Source organism: Polypterus senegalus, chromosome 14 (genome assembly GCF_016835505.1).
Source record: "Polypterus senegalus isolate Bchr_013 chromosome 14, ASM1683550v1, whole genome shotgun sequence".
NCBI lineage: Eukaryota > Metazoa > Chordata > Cladistia > Polypteriformes > Polypteridae > Polypterus > Polypterus senegalus.
In genome coordinates this window covers 109,769,848-109,787,111 of record NC_053167.1, presented here as the reverse complement: position 1 = coordinate 109,787,111, position 17,264 = coordinate 109,769,848, and the positions used below count along the sequence as shown (strand labels likewise).

Genomic DNA, 17,264 nt, shown 5'->3' with positions numbered 1-17,264 from the left:
CCATCTCATACATTTTCACACTTTAGCAGTAATTTGGTGATGTTGTATTTGTGACATTCAGAGATTTTCAATCAACAGATATTTACTGTCTTTAAATAATGAACTGTTATTCTTTTGATACTGAGAAGAGAGTGTTTTCGAAACAATAAGCTAAATATAGAGTAACCTCTCTCTGAAGTGGTCTGTTGCAACCCTCTATTTCTACTAACTGGAATTTGACATGAGCTTCCCATGATTGAGTCGTTCCATTTTGAAAATCTCATAGATGCTTCATTGATTTAAAATCTGCTAATGGGCTTACTGCTTTGGTTGTGCAAAGTTGCCCTTAGGTTCTGAAACCATTCCCAGAAAATTAATTGCTTTATAATATGGCTCATTATCTTGCTGGAGCAATTACAAGTTTGGTCAAAAATGGTAAGGAAGAACAACACTGGCCAGAAATATGGTATACCATATGTTTTAGCATTTAGAGGTCGGTCAACATGTATCTGAGGACCTTGACTGTCTTAAGACAATCCTTTTCATGCTATCTCACCATTAACTTACCCTTGAGCTGGACATGACCCCAAAGGTTAATAATGTCTCTGTGCCCACTGTAGTTGTATCTTCTGTCTTTTTGCTGACAGATTTAGAGCAGTAGTATGTTATGATAAGCTATCTGGATGTGCTGCCCTTTTTTGATGTTCCTGTGCCAACTTGTAGCTTCACTAATTGTGCTGACTTTTATAGAGTATTCTGTTGTCAATTTTTTTGTATTTGCTGGTCAGGGTTGATGGTTCTGTGCCCACCTAGTTGTACTATCTCACTTTTTGATGATAGCTTTAGAGTCATCTTTTGCCATAAGGTCTCTAGACAATCTACTCATTGTTAATTGTCCTGTGCCCTCAGCGGCTATAGCTCTTTTGCTGACCCCTTTCAAGTAATCTATTGCCATTAGGTATCTGGGCAATCTACTCAGTGTTGTTGTTACTGTGTCAACAATTATTGCATCTTCTTTCTTTTTTTCTGATCGCTTTACATTAGTCTTTTACCATGGTCTATCAGCATAGCTCAGCCCAGTGTTGATGGTTCCATACCCATTCTCACTTTTTTCTAATACCTTTTAAGTAGAATGATCCTGAACTCCGTCAAGGCCTAGGACCAATTGATTGTGTGCACTGGTGTACCCCTCTGCCTGTCGCTGCTGTACTGTGCTGTTTTTTTTTTTTGTTAATGTGGCGTATGTTTCAGCCTACAGTATTCTTCACACCTCTGTCAGCATTTTATGATAAATGGCTGTGTCTGGCTCCAGGGCTGGGGTTGGCTAAACGTTTTTTTGAATATTTCTAAGACTAATCTAAGCTCTGCTATGTCTGAGCACCTTGTGTCATTTTGCGCCTGTTTGCCAACTTTTTGACTGAAGTACCCAAACTTGGTATGCCTAAGAATAGCACCTCTTCACCATTCTTGATAATAATGGCATATGTCAACAGCTAGATACAGTATGCAATTTTGTATACATAAACTAGTTAAATATACATACCTGTCACATGTCGTTCACTTTTCATTGTATACCTCTCTAGTTGGATGAAATACCAAATAAAAATAATTCATCATTTGCTAAATCAGATTTTGACTGGCACAGGTTAAGGTCATGATCAAACCGGGAGTGCCAAAACCAAACACTAAGGTTTCTCATTTGTTCACTCAGTGTTTTCTTAATCGGCAGAACTAAAGTCTGCATTTTCCTTGCCACGCATTTAGTGTTTTGAACTTTAATGAATTTTAGATTTTCTTTATTTTGACACACAAGGATTTTTTTCACCCCATTACCATTTTTGTTCTTTTACTCCTCTTTTCCTCTTTTTTTTGACCCTACATTATCCTTCTGGGAATATGCTCACTCCAAGTTTATATACAAAGTGGCTCCATGATACTAGAGTGTGTCAAATCCTACAATGTTGTCATTAATATGGGACACTCAAACAAATTAAATTTAACTGTTCAGCTTAAAAGAAACCAAAAATATATAAATATTTTCATTGGAACAGCTCTTAATACACTGATGTGAAGGATGGATATCTGTACAGACTCATTCCACAAAGGGAAGCACAGTGAAATACTTAGAAACAACTAACGTTAATCCACACAAGGCAGCATGGTGACACAGTGGTTAGCACTTGTGTGTGAAAGGAATACTCCACCCAAAAATAATATTTCTTTTATATGTTACTTCTCCCGTGTACTTTAGTGGTGGATAAAAATTTTTTATGCAGAATGGAGAGAAATAAGTTTCTTGTATTGGTTGTGCAATAGCAAATTATGTGCAAAACATCCATAGAAGAAGACAAAAATATTGCACGTTGATCATGAGGCATAATCCACGTGTCAGTTATCCACTTATATGCATGCTTTTTTTTTTTTTCCTAAAATCATCGTAAATAGTTACTTCTGGAAAAATCACTAAACTAAATGGGAAACTATCACCTTTGTGGATGAAATCATGACATTAAAGTTTTTCTCAGCCACCATTATAGACTATATAGGGTAAGTAACATATACAGAGATGCCATTTTTAGGTGGAGTGTTCTTTTAAGCATATTCAGCTTTTGGACTAGTGACTGTTTACATTTTCTTCCTCGGTTTATTCATTACTACTCTGTGTCCCACAACTTTGCAGATTACATTATTTTATCTTTGATTATATTAGATTTTATTTGTCCCCAAGGGAAAATTACAATTTTACAGAAGCTCACAAATAACATACATGTTATTAATAGAACAATAATAAAAACAAAAACAACACACATTAAATCTTCTGCCTTGCTAACCCTCTCAGTTTCTTTCATTCTTCTAAATCTCTATACTTGTCTGAATATTAAGTCATGTTTTGGAGGAAGGTCCATGGGATGAAGGATTAGGAAATAACTAATTAATGTAATCATATTTTTTGAAGTCATACTTTATATAAAATCATCATAGTAACTGGCATTCTGTTCATTTAGTCCAAAATATTTTCATTGATCTGTTTGGTGGCCACCTAGTTTACAAAAGAGCTGAACCCAAAAACTAAATGGGACTTCTTGTTACTACAGTATCATTTGAATATTAGTTTCACTTTTTTTCACTGACCAAAGCTAAAATAGTCAGAAATGATAATGAAACTATGGCTCCATTTTCCCCATATAGACACAAGAGTACATATAATCACATCATTCCTCATGTTTTAAATGTTAATGAAGACTTTTTATATTGCTTTTCATTTTTGGTGAGATAATGTTTACTACTCTTTACGTCTCTTCTTTCTCTTTTCACTTTCTAAGCCCCGTTGTTCTGTGGGTTCTCTTTCGTAGCACCTCCTGGTTACAGCTTTGTCCCCCCTTCCTCTGCTCCATTCTGGTCAGGTATAGCCATAGCTTTCTTTCATTTGTCTTGCTTTGCATTTGTGAGTGTCTTTGGCTTGTGTATATGTAGAGCCAGTAACCCATTAAATGTGCAGAAATGCTGGAGTTATTCCTTCAGATAACCTGCTTTTGCATGCTTGTAAGCCATAAGGGTCTCTTAAAATATTCTTATTTTCTTTCACGCATGCGTGCTTTTGCTATTTTACATTTGTTTTAATTTTTTCATGAAAAAATTGAATGCCATTAGAAAACAAAAGTGATTAAAGGTACCAATAGAATACATATATATATTGTATGTAGTCTTTTCTGTCTGTATTTATAAACTATTGTTAACTGATCTGTGAAAATATATTTCAACAGTAAATAATACACTGTCATTTAAGCATTTGGTAAAAAGTTGACACTTCCACACAAAAATTCTTTTTAAGCCCCATTTTTATTCACCCATCCAATGGTTAGTGCTGCTGCCCAAGCTCTCCAGTGTCCCATGTCCGAGCCTAGTTGTTGGTCATGTAGAGTTTCACATTCTTCCCATGCCTGCTTACGTTTTCCTATGGCACTTCAGTTTTCCTCCTATATGCTCAAAGACTTGCAGCTTAGGCTTACTTGAGACTCTTATTAATTGGGCCCATGCCAGTGGGTCATGAGATGAACTGGTGTCCTGTCCAGGGCTGGTTCCTGTGTTGCACCCAGTGCTGCCAGGACAGGCTTTGTCCACTGCTCCACCTTGAATTGATCTAAGGGGTGTGAGAATGCTATAAACTGTTATTCTGATTATTTGTACAGCTGAATTAAGAATCATCATTGATCTAGTAACAATATGAGAAATTGGTCTTATTTTTCTATTTCTTTCTTTTAAAGACATTGATTATTTTGATTTTTTTTTTTTTTTTTCTTAAAGTCCTCACTCCCAAGGTGGTTGGAATTGCAATAGCCCGCTATGACTTCTGCCCCAGAGATATGAGGGAGCTTGCATTATCGGAAGGAGATGTTGTAAAGATCTATACCAAGACTGGAGCAAATGGCTGGTGGAGAGGGGAAGCAAACGGCAGGGTAAGAATCGCCTTAATCTCATGAGAGATTTTTACTCATTTTGTAGACAGAGAAATACCGAAGGGAGCTTACACACTCACATAATGACTGACCTAAGGTCACCAGAGTTCTACTAGGCAATAATAAAGAAGGTATAATAAAACCCTAAGGAACTGATCGTCTAAGTGAGAAATTGAATTTCTCTGCTTTCTAATCGGCATTGTCTTGGCCCTCGAAGATAGACCTTTCCGGTATTTATTGCCATTATATGTGTTGCTGCTCTAGCCTGATGTTATTTAATATTTATAAGCTGCGTATAAACTAGAAGTAAATGATTGATCTGGATAAATAGTCCTATGTGAACTGTGAAAGGCACCCCTGAAGCAAACCTAACAAAGAACATTATTGCACTTGCAAAGGTAATGATAATGTTAATATATTTACACCCAGTGATCCTGAACTGGATAGACAGGTAAGAAAGTAGATGGTTGCATACTTTCACAGCTTTTGATACACAGATTATTTTAAATTAGTTTCTTTCCCAGGGAACATTTTCATGCAGGAATGCATTTTAAAGCAGGCCAAGATGGAATTATGTTATAATGATAATACTTTCAGGTGTGTGCATAATTGTGTCCTGGGAGAGCTGGTGCCCTCAGCCTGGGTTTATTTTTGCTTTGTGCCCAGTGCTGCCGTAATCACCAGGCTCAGAAAACTAATGACAGAAAAATGCCCCATAACAAACATCATCATTCTGGAGGCAGTCAAATAATTCACAAGTGCATACATTCAGATGACAAAACACTAAATGAAATCTTAGTCCAGTCCCTTCATGTGTAGCTTCTAGCTTGTGGAACAAGCTGCCCACTTCCATTTGAAATTCTGATTTCCTCAGTTTGTTTAAAAAGTGTTTGAAGACTCTCTTCTTTGTTGTATTTCTTTCTGACATATATTAGCTGTTGGGTTTTGTAACCTAGGAGTTGTAACTTGCTTGTATTTTGTTGTGAGCTCTTCAGGTGTGATGATCAATTTTGTAACCTTGTTCTGTAGCACTTGATCCCTAACAGTCCCCAAACTGATGTTTACTTGATTGTGTTGACCTCCTCTTTAAGTCACTTTAGATAAAGAAAATAAATGTAAATATAAACTTAAGAAACGTCTTCTTTATCTCCTTCCAGTTCTTTGTGGGGTTGACATGTTTGATCAAACCTCTCCACAGAGCTTGGTTCTGTACCTCCTCCCAGTCTCTTTTTACTTTCTCTCTCTTCCTCTGTTCTTCCATTCCCTTCATTCTTTTGCCCACATATTCATTGCCTCTCCTCATCACATGTCCATGCCACTTCCTTGTACTTTCTTAGATACCCCCCCTTCTTTTCTCTTGTTGTACCTCTGATTGTCTCATTTCGTATTCTGCCCTTCTTTGTGACTTCACACATCCACCTCAATATTCTCACGTCTGCCACATTCTTCTCCTGCTTTCCCTTTACTGCCCAGCCTTTAAACTCCCTTCACTTTTTTTTTTCTTTGCTGAAATTTTTGCTGTCATCAAAAAGAGCTAAAATAGAAACTCCTCCTTATTACTAGAATGTTCTTGAAACTCCAAACTTAATACTAGAATGTTCTGGAAACTCCGTCTCCACTGTGGCCAAAAGTTTTGAGAATGACACAAATATTAATTTTCAAAGTTTGCTGCCTCAGTTTTGATAATGGTAATTTGCATATACAGTCAACCCTCATTTATCGCTGTTAATCCGTTCCAGACTCTGCCGCGATAAATGAATTTCCGCGAAGTAGGATTCTTTATTTATAAATCGAATATTTTCGCAGTTAGAGCATAGAAAACCTGTTTACGACCTTCTAAATACAGTAATCCCTCCTCGATCGCGGGGTTGCGTTCCAGACCCCCCTGTGATAGGTGAAAATCCGCGAAGTAGAAACCATATGTTTGTATGGTTATTTTTATATATTTTAAGCCCTTATAAACTCTCCCACACTGTTAACATTATTAGAGCCCTCTAGACATGAAATAACACCCTTTAGTCAAACGTTTAAACTGTGCTTTATTACAAGACTGAGATTGCAGTTCTTTCTCACAATTAAAAGAATGCAAACATATCTTATCTTCAAAGGAGCAGATAATGTCAGAGAGAGCGCTCGCTAAGAAAAGCAAACAATCAAAAAATCAATACGTGCTTTTAAGTATACAGAAGAACCGTGATAAAGCGGCATTTTGTAGAGGAGCGTCCTATCTTCTAGGCAAACAGCCACTGTGTAAACAGCCCCCTCTGTTCACACCCCCTCCGTCAGGCAGAGAGAGTGAGAGAGACAGAGAGAAGCAAACAAAACAAGCGCCACGCGGGAAGCATATCTTATAGCATTGAGGAGTTTTAGTTAATATGCAATACATGCTCTGATTGGGTAGCTTCTAAGCCATCCGCCAATAGCGTCCCTTGTATGAAATCAACTGGGCAATCAAACTGAGGAAGCATGTAACCTAAATTAAAAGACCCATTGTCCGCAGAAAGCAGCGAACCAGCGAAAAATCCGTGACAAATATATAGAGATGTGCTTAAATTTAAAGTCCGCAAAAGAGTGAAGCCGCGAAAGTTGAAGCGCGATATAGCGAGGGATTACTGTACTCCAGAATGTTCTGAAGAGTGATCAGATGAATTGTAATGAATTCAATTAATGCAAGGCCCTCTTTGCCATGAAAATGAACTTCAACCCAAAAAACCTATTTCCACTGCATTTCAGCCCTCCCACGAAAGGACGTGCTGACATCATTTTTAGTGATCCTCTCGTTAGCATGGGTGAGAATGTCGATGAGGACAAGGCTGAAAATCACTTTATCATGCTGGTTGAGTTAGAATAGAGAGGTTCAATTGTTGTGAGGAAGGCTTCAGGGCACCCAAGAAAGTCCAGCAAATGCCAGGACTGTCTCCTAAAGTTGATTCAGCTGCGGGATTGGGGCACCACCAGTGCAGAGCTTGCTCAGTAATGGAAGTAGGCAGACGTGAGTGCATCTGCACGCACAGAGAGGCAAAGACCTTTGGAGGATGGCCTGGTGTTAAGAAAGGCAGCAAAGAAGCCACTTCTCACCAAGAAAATCATCAGGGACAGACTGATATTCTGCAAATGGTACAGGGAATGGACTGCTAAGGACTGCTGGGGTAAAGTCATTTTCTCTAATGAATCCCCTTTCTGATTGTTTAATTGTTTGGGGCATCTGGAAAAAGATTGTCCGGAGAAGAAAAGGTGAGCCCTACCATCAGTCCTGTGTCATGCCAACAGTACAGCATCCTGAGACCATTCATGTGTGGGGTTGCTTCTCAGTGAAGGGAGTGCGCTCACTCACAATTTTTTTAAGAACACAACCATGAATAGAGAATGGTACCAAAACATCCTCTGAGAGCAACTTCTCCCAACCATCCAAGAACAGTTTGGTGACCAACAATGCCTTTTCTAGCATGATGGAGCACCGTTACACCATAAGGCTAAGTGGCTCAGGGTCCATGGCCAGGAAACTCCCCAGACCTTAATCCCATTGAGAACTTGTTTTCAATCCTCAAGAGGTGGGTGGACAAACAAAAACCCACAAATTCTGAACAACTCCAAACATTGATTATGCAAGAATGGGCTGCCATCAGTCAGGATTTGGCCCAGAAGTTGATTGACAGCATGCCAGAGTGAATTGCAGAGGTCTTGAAAAAGAAAGAAGGGCCAACACTGCAAATATTGACTCTCTGCATAAACGTAATGTAATTGTCAATAGAAGCCTTTGAAACTTATGAAATTGCTTACAATTATACTTCAGTATACCATAGAAACATCTGACAAAAAGATCTAAAAATACTGAAGCAGCAGACTTTGTGAAAACCAATACATGTGTCATTCTCCAAACTTTTGGCCACAACTATAGAATGTACTCTGTTTCTTTATTTTTATTTTCAATGCATATGTAGTAACAATACAAATAAATTGTTCAGAATGGAACACCCTCTAAATGTTTCACAATCAGGCCAACATTGCACAAGTAAGCAAGCTATCCTTAATAGACAAAAATATGTCTTTAATATACTGTTTACGATATTCAATTGTGTTTTCCTTCAAAACTACAATTTTTACATACAGAAGTGACACTGTTTTAAAGACATGCGTTAATGCAAAATATAAAATCCCTTGGCAAAAAACAAATGGCCTGCCAAATATCCACATGTACAAATAATTTGTTTAAAAGTCAAAGTTTAATCTTTGCAATTTTAAATAAAACTCCAAGAAAGATAACACTGCACAGTAGATAGTCAAGAAATGACTGCAAAGCACGACCTGCCTACAAGGTTGCATCATACGTACAGTATGTGGGAAAACAAATGTATTCTGCTCTTGGTGCAGTCAATCAATATATATCTTGATATGAGTCATTTTATTCTCAGAAGTATTAAAAAGCTCCTTATATAAATACACACATTTATGTGGAAAATAAATTGAGAATTAAACGATATTTTACAGTTCTGTCAATGTGTTTCGGCTCCGACAGCCTTTGTAACATTTTTTTCAGTTTATCTTTTACTCAGTGCTATCAGTTCTTTACCAAATATGAGTTAACAAGTCACATCAAAGTTTGAATTTTAATTTAATGAGTCTATAGAAGTGCTTTCCAAACTTTTTCTATGGCGACTCACCCTAAGGTCATTATTTGACACCCCTATATAATGTGCCTGGACAATTACAACCCTAAGTTTATAATTAGTCATTTTTTTATTAAAAATTTCTAAAGTTACTGACTCACATATGCCTGTTGAGATTTATGAACTTCTTTGATTTTAGGTCATACGTGTCACAGGTTTGCATGCATTGCTTCATCAAGCATTTGTAGACATTCATTATTTTAACATATTTCTGATTTTCCTTTTTTTCAATTTTAAAGAGAAATTCACATTAGGTGTCTTTTAAATTGACACAGAATGCCTATGATGAATGGATGATGTTAAATAAATATGAAGGTACCTGTGTTACGTGTTTATTGTAACTGTCAAAGGTGGGAAAAAATGACAGACGGAGTTTAGTTTACTCCCGGAAATTCTTCTCTGAGCCTCTGTTCCTGCCTGCAGGACTTAACTGATCTCTGACACTGAGAAGTCGGCTCAGGTCCCATACTCCTAATTGTTAATGTTGTCCACTTGCTGTGTTTTTTTATTTCGGTTTTGATCAATCACATTCTGCTTTTTTTTTGTACCATATCAATTTGTGCACAATAAGAATCTCTTTTTGTGAAGTGTTGTGCTTTCAACTGACAAATTTTTTTGAAAGTTTCAGTTTCCATCTGTGTTTTTAAGCAACATTTACATGAGTTATAGGTACTTCATGCTTAGCAGACATACCACAATCAGAAAAGTAAAAATATTAATAATAGGAAATATAAGAATGCAAATACAGGATAAAGTATATTCGGCCGCCAGAATATGTAAGGTATACATTTGACAATATTTGAATTTATTCTTATTTTTAATATGAGCATTCAAATTGAAATTTTCACATCCTACTGCAGATACAGAACATGAGAACATACAGTAAGAAATTTGACAAACCAGAGGAGGTCATTCGGTCCATCAGGCCCATTTGTTTAGCTAATAGCTAAGCTCTCCCAATATCTCATCCAGATTCTCGGTAGTTTGTTCCAGAGTCCCATATTCATTCTATATTGAAAGTCAAAACTGAAGCTTAAATTACACCCTTACCTTCCTGACACCCCTCAGACTGCACTGTGACACCCAGTTTGGAATGCTCTGGCCTAGAGAATCTGTTTTATGTGAACTTCACTGTGTTATTATTGTGTATATATGCTGACTCACAAGCGACAGCGACAATAAGATTAACAATAATGACCAGAAGATGCATGGGTCAAAAAACCCAAAGTCAAAGCAAAAGAATTAAATGTCAAACTTCATTAAATAAAGTCAAAACATAATAAAACACTTTTAGAAACACAAAAGTAGAATTTCTATCCGCAAAACTCAGCTAACCGGTAAATGCCTGGGATCGACTTTATAGTGTCGCTTTAAGTGGTGTCACAAGAGAGCACATTCCAGGGAATTCTAGAATTTCGGTGCCTATGGAAAAACAAAATGCCGTTATGGTAAGATGTAAGTAAATTTAGAACTTTGTAAATATGCAAAAGCTTAAAAAGACACATGGCTTATCAAAAATCATACAAGAATAAGGACAGAATATTATCAAAAGCATAACTGATCATAACAGTATGTTGGTCATTTTAATGTACGCTTGCTTAAGCCTTTTTTTCTTGCTGGTAATTACCTATTATAAGTTTTCTGAGGTGCTGAATTTTACCTTCATTTTTTACAATGAAATTTGTTCCCAGGGTATCACCATTTTGTCATCATGATGCAACGATGGTTGCTATGAAATGCAGTCCCTGAAGTTACATGATTAATGTTATCAGTACTCCAATATTAAGAATCGGCACATCAAATCCATCTCTATCTTAGTTTGCGGATATTCAAAAGAGTTTAAATTTGTGCGTGTATTAGTTTTCCTATTTAGTCTTTCCAGTTTATGACTTGGAAGACACAGTGGTAGCCTGTGTAAGGAGACCTGAGTTTCCATCCCATGCCCTACCTGCGTGGAGTTTGCATGCTCACCCACTGTCTGTGTGGGTTTCCTCCTACTGTCCAAAGAGATGCAGCTTAGGTGAACTGGCGATGTTAGATTGACCCTTGTGTGTGTTTGGTATGCGGGTGTGTGTGTTTGACTTGCAATGGACTGGAGCTCCGTCCAGGGTTTGTTTCTGCCTTGTGCTCTATGTTCAATGGGAAAGGCTCCAGCCCCCACCACCAAACCCACCATCGATCCTGGTCTGGATTAAGCAGGGTAGAAAATGACAAGTCATAGTTCTTGACATTTGCTTTTGAACTCTGTGCTTTGATTCCTGTATTTAGTGCATAGACAAGCTGCTTTTTGATTTCGATTCTCTGCTTTAACTGTTTTAAACTTAGTAGCCTTCCCTTCTGCAGAGGGCTGTACAAGGTGGATTTTTACTTTATGCCACTTGTGCATGCTTCCTAAAGGTTGCATCTCAAATCTTTCTTTGTATACTAAAAGGCCAATCTCTCCCCCCAACACCCCGACTTTAGCCTGCTAAGTGTCATCTTTCATATTCTGTGGTCCACCTGAATAGGTGCAAGGCTGTGCATTACTAATATTTTGTAATGCCACTACTGATCACCTCCTGAAGGTTCATCTTAACTCTACTTGATACCATGAGCAACCAACCTCAGTTAAGCTCACATAATAAACATTTTCTTCCACTTCAGCCTCCTAAACTAAAGTGTTATCCTTCTCTTTTCGAGGTCTACCAGAAGTAAGAGAAGTCATTTTTAATACCACTACTTACCAGTTTCTGAAGGTTTTATCGTAATCCTTCTTGATGCCATGAGAAACCAACCTCAGCTTAGCTCACACAGTAAACATTAGGACATTACAAAGATTTAGACAAGAACAGCCCAACAAAGCTTGCCAGTCCTAGCCACTTAATTCCTCCAAAGTAACTTAAAATCAAGTTTTGAAAGTTCCTAAAGTCCTACTTTCTACCTCACTACCTCTTAACTTACTCCATGAATCTATGGATCTCAGTATAAAGAAAAACTTCCTAGTGTTTGTGCAAAATTTACCCTTAATTAGTTTTCAATTGTGACCCTGTGATATTGTTGATCTCATTTTAAAGTCTCGCTCCATTGTAGTAATTCCTGTCATGATTAAACATTTTCATAATTTATTCAATAATAATTTTTTTCTGCTGCTTCAGCCTCCTAAATAAAATGCCATCCTCCTCCTTCTCTGGTCTCTTACCTCCTCAGAGGCAAGAGTGCAGTGCAGGACTAGCTGACCACTTTCTAAACATTTCATCACACTGGCACACAGAGTGAGCCTTAGCCCCGCCCACTCCCCGCCACAGCACTAAAAGTCCATTATTCATTGTAAAGTATTGTGTGGAGTTCCGTAAGTCAAGAGGAGCCTCTCCAAATCAATCCTGACGTTTTCTGAGGTGCTCTTATGGCTGACCCTAGATATACATTTAAATTATTGTTAGAATGAAGACAAACATTACATTTGTATGGGACGTCAGGAGGTTTGATTTATTTAACAAATTAATATAGAAAAAGAGTTAATGTCCCATCTAAGGCTTCGCAGTTCTGCATGGAGAGTAATGGCCACCCGCAACTCTGAGTTGTATTAAAACAGATTTTAAATAAAAAAAAATTATTATTTGTTAACATAAAAGATTTGAAGAAAAGTCTGCAAGTTGTCAGTGTCGAACTTTGCAAAGATTCAGAATATCCAGAGAAAAGAAAAACACTTTTTCTCTGACGTTCTACTGTCAGTACAGAGCTTCAATCTTACAAGTTGCTATTACTATAGATATTATCATACCAGCTATTTTTAAAGTAGCAGCAACATAATCTTACTTGCTTGTAAATTATTTGTTAAAAGATTATCTTTAAAGTGACCTTTGTTTGGGCTTATTCACACTTTCTCTTTTCCTTTGTATGTTCCAGGTGGGATGGTTTCCATCTACTTATGTGGAAGAGGAGGATGAGTAAGGCAAAATGGACCCAACAGAGGATCGGAAAAAGCCTTCTCCTTCTGAGCCACCCATGTGGGCCACCAGCAAGGCTTCACTCTGGCAAGTCGGCATGCGTGTGTTTTCCTTTGGGGACAAACAGATAACAACACACTCCTCAGTCCATAAAGTGGTGCTGCCTGTCCTAAATCCCAAATGCAACAAGCAGGGAAATCTGTACAAGCTTGTGTTGACAGATTAATGGCTCGCCTACAGCTTTACAAGTAAAGGCCTGCCAGTCGGCTGTCAGTAGGGACCAGCTTCTGAGCCAGAAGCTCTCCCTCCCTGAAGAACCTCACGTTATAGACAGCTTCATTCTTCTTGTCACTCTTTCTGCTCTTGTGCAGTGTCAGCTCGGCTCCTAGTAAATGTTTCAATACTTCCCAGCCCAGCTTGGGCTCTCCTTGATGAGCTACGAAAATCTGGAGCTGCTGTGTTGTACCTTGTGGATTTATACCAAGGCTGACCTTCTTAACATCCTACGTACCTGTGTTATTATTGATGACTTCATGTACCATTTTCTTTCTAAAGTGAAAACTGTAAGGATTTATGCACTTCATCCGCACAGATGCTGTCTGCTTGGATAACAATCAGAACCTTAAAAAAACATTTCTACAGGGAGAGCAGCATTACTTCATGTTTTTGCATGAAACAAATGCAAATGTTTGCAGCTGGCTTTGTCTTAAAAGGACCTTTTTTAGAAGTCGCTGTTTGTTTGTGTGATGCTAGGTTACTGATCAACTTGATGAAATGATTTGGTACAAAACAAAAGCTTTAGAAAAGATGGAGAGAAAACAGAGACAGTAAATTAAGTGCTGGTACAGAATTTCCATAGCATGCCTCTGACAGTGTTAACTGAAAGGGTAATTATAAGCTGCGGTTTGGCAGTAAATCACTGGGAGAGGAGGGCCGTTCACATGTCATCAGTGCCTCGGACTCGGCCAGCAGTTATAATGAATCCAGACTAATTACCTTGGCTTTTTTTTTTTAACTAATCAGTGAATTTACAAATGTTTCCTCAGAATGTTAATTTCAACTGATAAAGTTGCCAAGGATTTGTTTTCACACACAGTACGATTCTGAGAAGAGAAGATTCGACCCGGTAGGTAGTTTTGAGTGGCACCTAACCCCGTTTATCCTTAAACACGGAATTTGGATTTCTTGCTGCGTTTGGTAATTTGCGTATCTGAAAATCTGTTAAAATGAAATTGTTGCTAGCAATCTGCAGCTAGTATTTACTGTATCCACTAGCTGGTTCCTTAATTGTTCATTGGAATTTGGAAGAGCATAATGAAATCAGGGAGCTGTAATAGAATGGATAATTCTATTACTGCTCTTCAAAACCATTAAAAGAACTTGAAAAAGAAACATCTTGCTATACTTGCTATATTTATTGTGTTGATGAATGTGCTGTAATCAAAAAGAAAATCAACTTAATTCTGATTATCAAATAGAAAAGTACAATTCATTTTAAAATGTAGATTATTTTGCTTTATCCTAAAAGAAGCCCATTGTTTCTAAACAATACACTTCCTCTCACTGTTTTCAAATTAGCAAAACTGATAATTGCTTCCTATACTGCTTTATATATACATTTGACATAACATCACTCAGTCTTATTCAAATTGAATAGATAATAAAAAAAAAAATTCAACAATAAAGGTTGTGTTCTTTATAAATTTGCACTCTGGTTCAGTTCCCAAGATGCATTAGAAAAGCGAAAATGTCCATTTTGAACATATTGCATAAACCCCTCTGGTTTGTCATAGTACGCATTAATCGACTATTTTACATTATTTATGTTAAATTGAATATTTGAAATGATTATCATTGCCTATATTCATATGATGTAAACATTCTTTATTTTCTACTTTGAACACAAGATTAATCTCAGACTAATGTTGCAACCACAGTGTTAAAAATAGTAGGCCTATCAACAATGAATTTGTCAAGTTTATTTGTCAAATATAAAAAAAAAACCATTAATACATTAAATAACATCCAGCATATGAGTAAAGCCAATATTTAGCATATTATATGGTCTATAACTCCTTTAAAAAGGTCAATTTGAAAGACCAGCCTAGGAACGTTACAGTTACGTGACGTCATGATGGCAGCATTCGCACCGCAAAACTCGTTTGCAGCTGGCGGAGGTCTTAATAGTTCTGTATACCTCTTAATAAAATTTGTAACTCAACTTTATTTCATTTCTATAAAATAGAAAAGGTTTCCTTCCAAAGGGTAAACGAAAAATGTCTCATCATACACATCTGCTGCTCCACAACACTTCATAAAGCTCCATTGGTGAATGTCCACTTCTGCACATTAGTGAATTTTTTTGGAATTATTCAACAACGTTCCCTTGAGTAGGACACAACTCCTTTTTCATTAATCATCCATTAGAAGTGCTTATGAATTTATAAATGCAACAAATAAAATTGACACTCAGAAAGGCTCCTCATTTGTTGTATGTAGCCAGGGGCGCAGGAAGCCTTGGCAGCCATCACATCCTTCTCTGAGTCTCAAGCAAATTCATCCCGATCTCCTTCACAACGGGTCGGTCTTTTGTGTCCTTATTTGCAGTACACGTGGGGTTTCCATTTGCAGGAGTGCCAGCAGACGGAGTCCGGTCTCAAGATGTCTCCTCCACTCGTGGGTCTGTGATGTGGGAACTGAGAGAGAAGCATTGAAAACACCACTCCTTACAGGTCTTTCTTTATTTCATTCCTAATTAAAAGTAGCTAAATGGTCACCGCATGACAATATACATGGAATACAGCCTTGAGAATAATTTCCACAATATTATTAGCAGTTCCATACAAGTTTCATAATGTGAGATTGCCTGCTCCTGACGGAGGATGATATCCACTCCATTTTGTAACAATTTAAAATTCAGAGTGTTAAAGATTTGAGCTTCCTGTGTACATTGTGGTGACTCACAGTGTCTTCTGTTTTTTGATTGCAGAAATCCTTGTAATCATTGAATAATTTAAACTGGTAAAATGTGTAAGTGGCTGTGACTATGACGTTGGTGGTTAGATGCTGTGGCTGATGTTTTTGTAGCAGGAGACGGCCAAATGTAACACAACCAAATTCGTATGAACTATTATTGAGAACCTAAAGAGACATGATAATAGATAAATAGTGTAATAAAAACAGTAGACATGGGGGTGACAGGAAGATACTGGACTTGTAAGCTACATTTTATGTTTTTTTGTTTTTGTCAGTCTCAATGCTTTGGGAAGTGAAAGCCATGCACTGAATTGTATAAGATGTTGTTCCAGAATTTGTGTATTATACTTTAACAATAAAAGAAATGTGTATATGCCTATACAGTACAATAATTGTTTCCACTCTAATGCCAAAGAGATAGGAATTTTGTAAAATTTTGCCCCTGATGAAGTGGACATGTTACAAATTCTCTCAATTCTTTTGCGGTTATCTGTGCAATTTGATTTTTGTTTTTCTGTGTATCAATGTAAAGTATTGTATTATATGTATAAAATGCACAATAAACTGTACAATGTTTTTTCATATTTTAAATCTGGAAAAGTTTCTTTTGTTCAGTATCCTCACTTTAGGAAGTGTTAATGGAAGAAATGCTTAAGGGTCCTAGCAAAATGTATGCCACTAAGCATGGGGCATCGATATAACTTGTTTGTGTCCCCAGTTGGAAATTTGTCTTTTTACAGAAGCTATTTAACTAAATAAATAGATAAAGAAAGAAATAAATAGATGTACACACACACTATGGGTCTGAACACACAAAAAAGAAGAATATTTAAAAAGAAAGAAAACACTTCCAACCGCTACACAATAAAGTCATGCATTTTAAACGTCAATGGCACTCTCCTTCTACAGATCTGAAGAACATCCTAACACAGTGGCACAGTCTTAAACCAAGTTAAATAAATACAATCAGTTAAAAATTGGCACCTATTTTTTCCTCACATTTATTAGCAAGAAATGTCATTGCCCATGAACCTCCTTTTCCTGGCGACCCTGGCTAACCCTAACCTTTACCCCTTAATCCTAACCCTACCCCTAATCCTAATCACACTAAAAACAAAAAAAAAAAGAATATCCAGAAGCTCTAGGCAAAACTCCTACTTCATAGTAGAAGCAAATGGTGATAAGCATTTGAAATCCAAAATATTTACTCAAAGGGGGAGGACCAAAGACGTCAAGATACCTTAAAAGCTTTTCATATT

The 17,264-nt window shown here is 37.2% G+C and overlaps 1 protein-coding gene across 2 annotated transcripts in view; it reads left to right on the top strand.

The window, feature by feature from the left end:
- LOC120514212 (guanine nucleotide exchange factor VAV3) overlaps window positions 1-16,596 on the top strand; it is a 307,554-nt gene extending 290,958 nt beyond the window's left edge. For both annotated transcript variants that reach the window (XM_039734454.1, XM_039734453.1), the window contains exons 26-27: window positions 4,285-4,436; window positions 12,989-16,596. In XM_039734454.1, the coding sequence (XP_039590388.1) occupies window positions 4,285-4,436; window positions 12,989-13,033 (197 nt within the window). In that variant the 3' untranslated portion in view covers window positions 13,034-16,596. The remainder of the gene's footprint in view (window positions 1-4,284; window positions 4,437-12,988) is intronic.
- The last annotated feature ends 668 nt before the right edge of the window (window positions 16,597-17,264 follow it).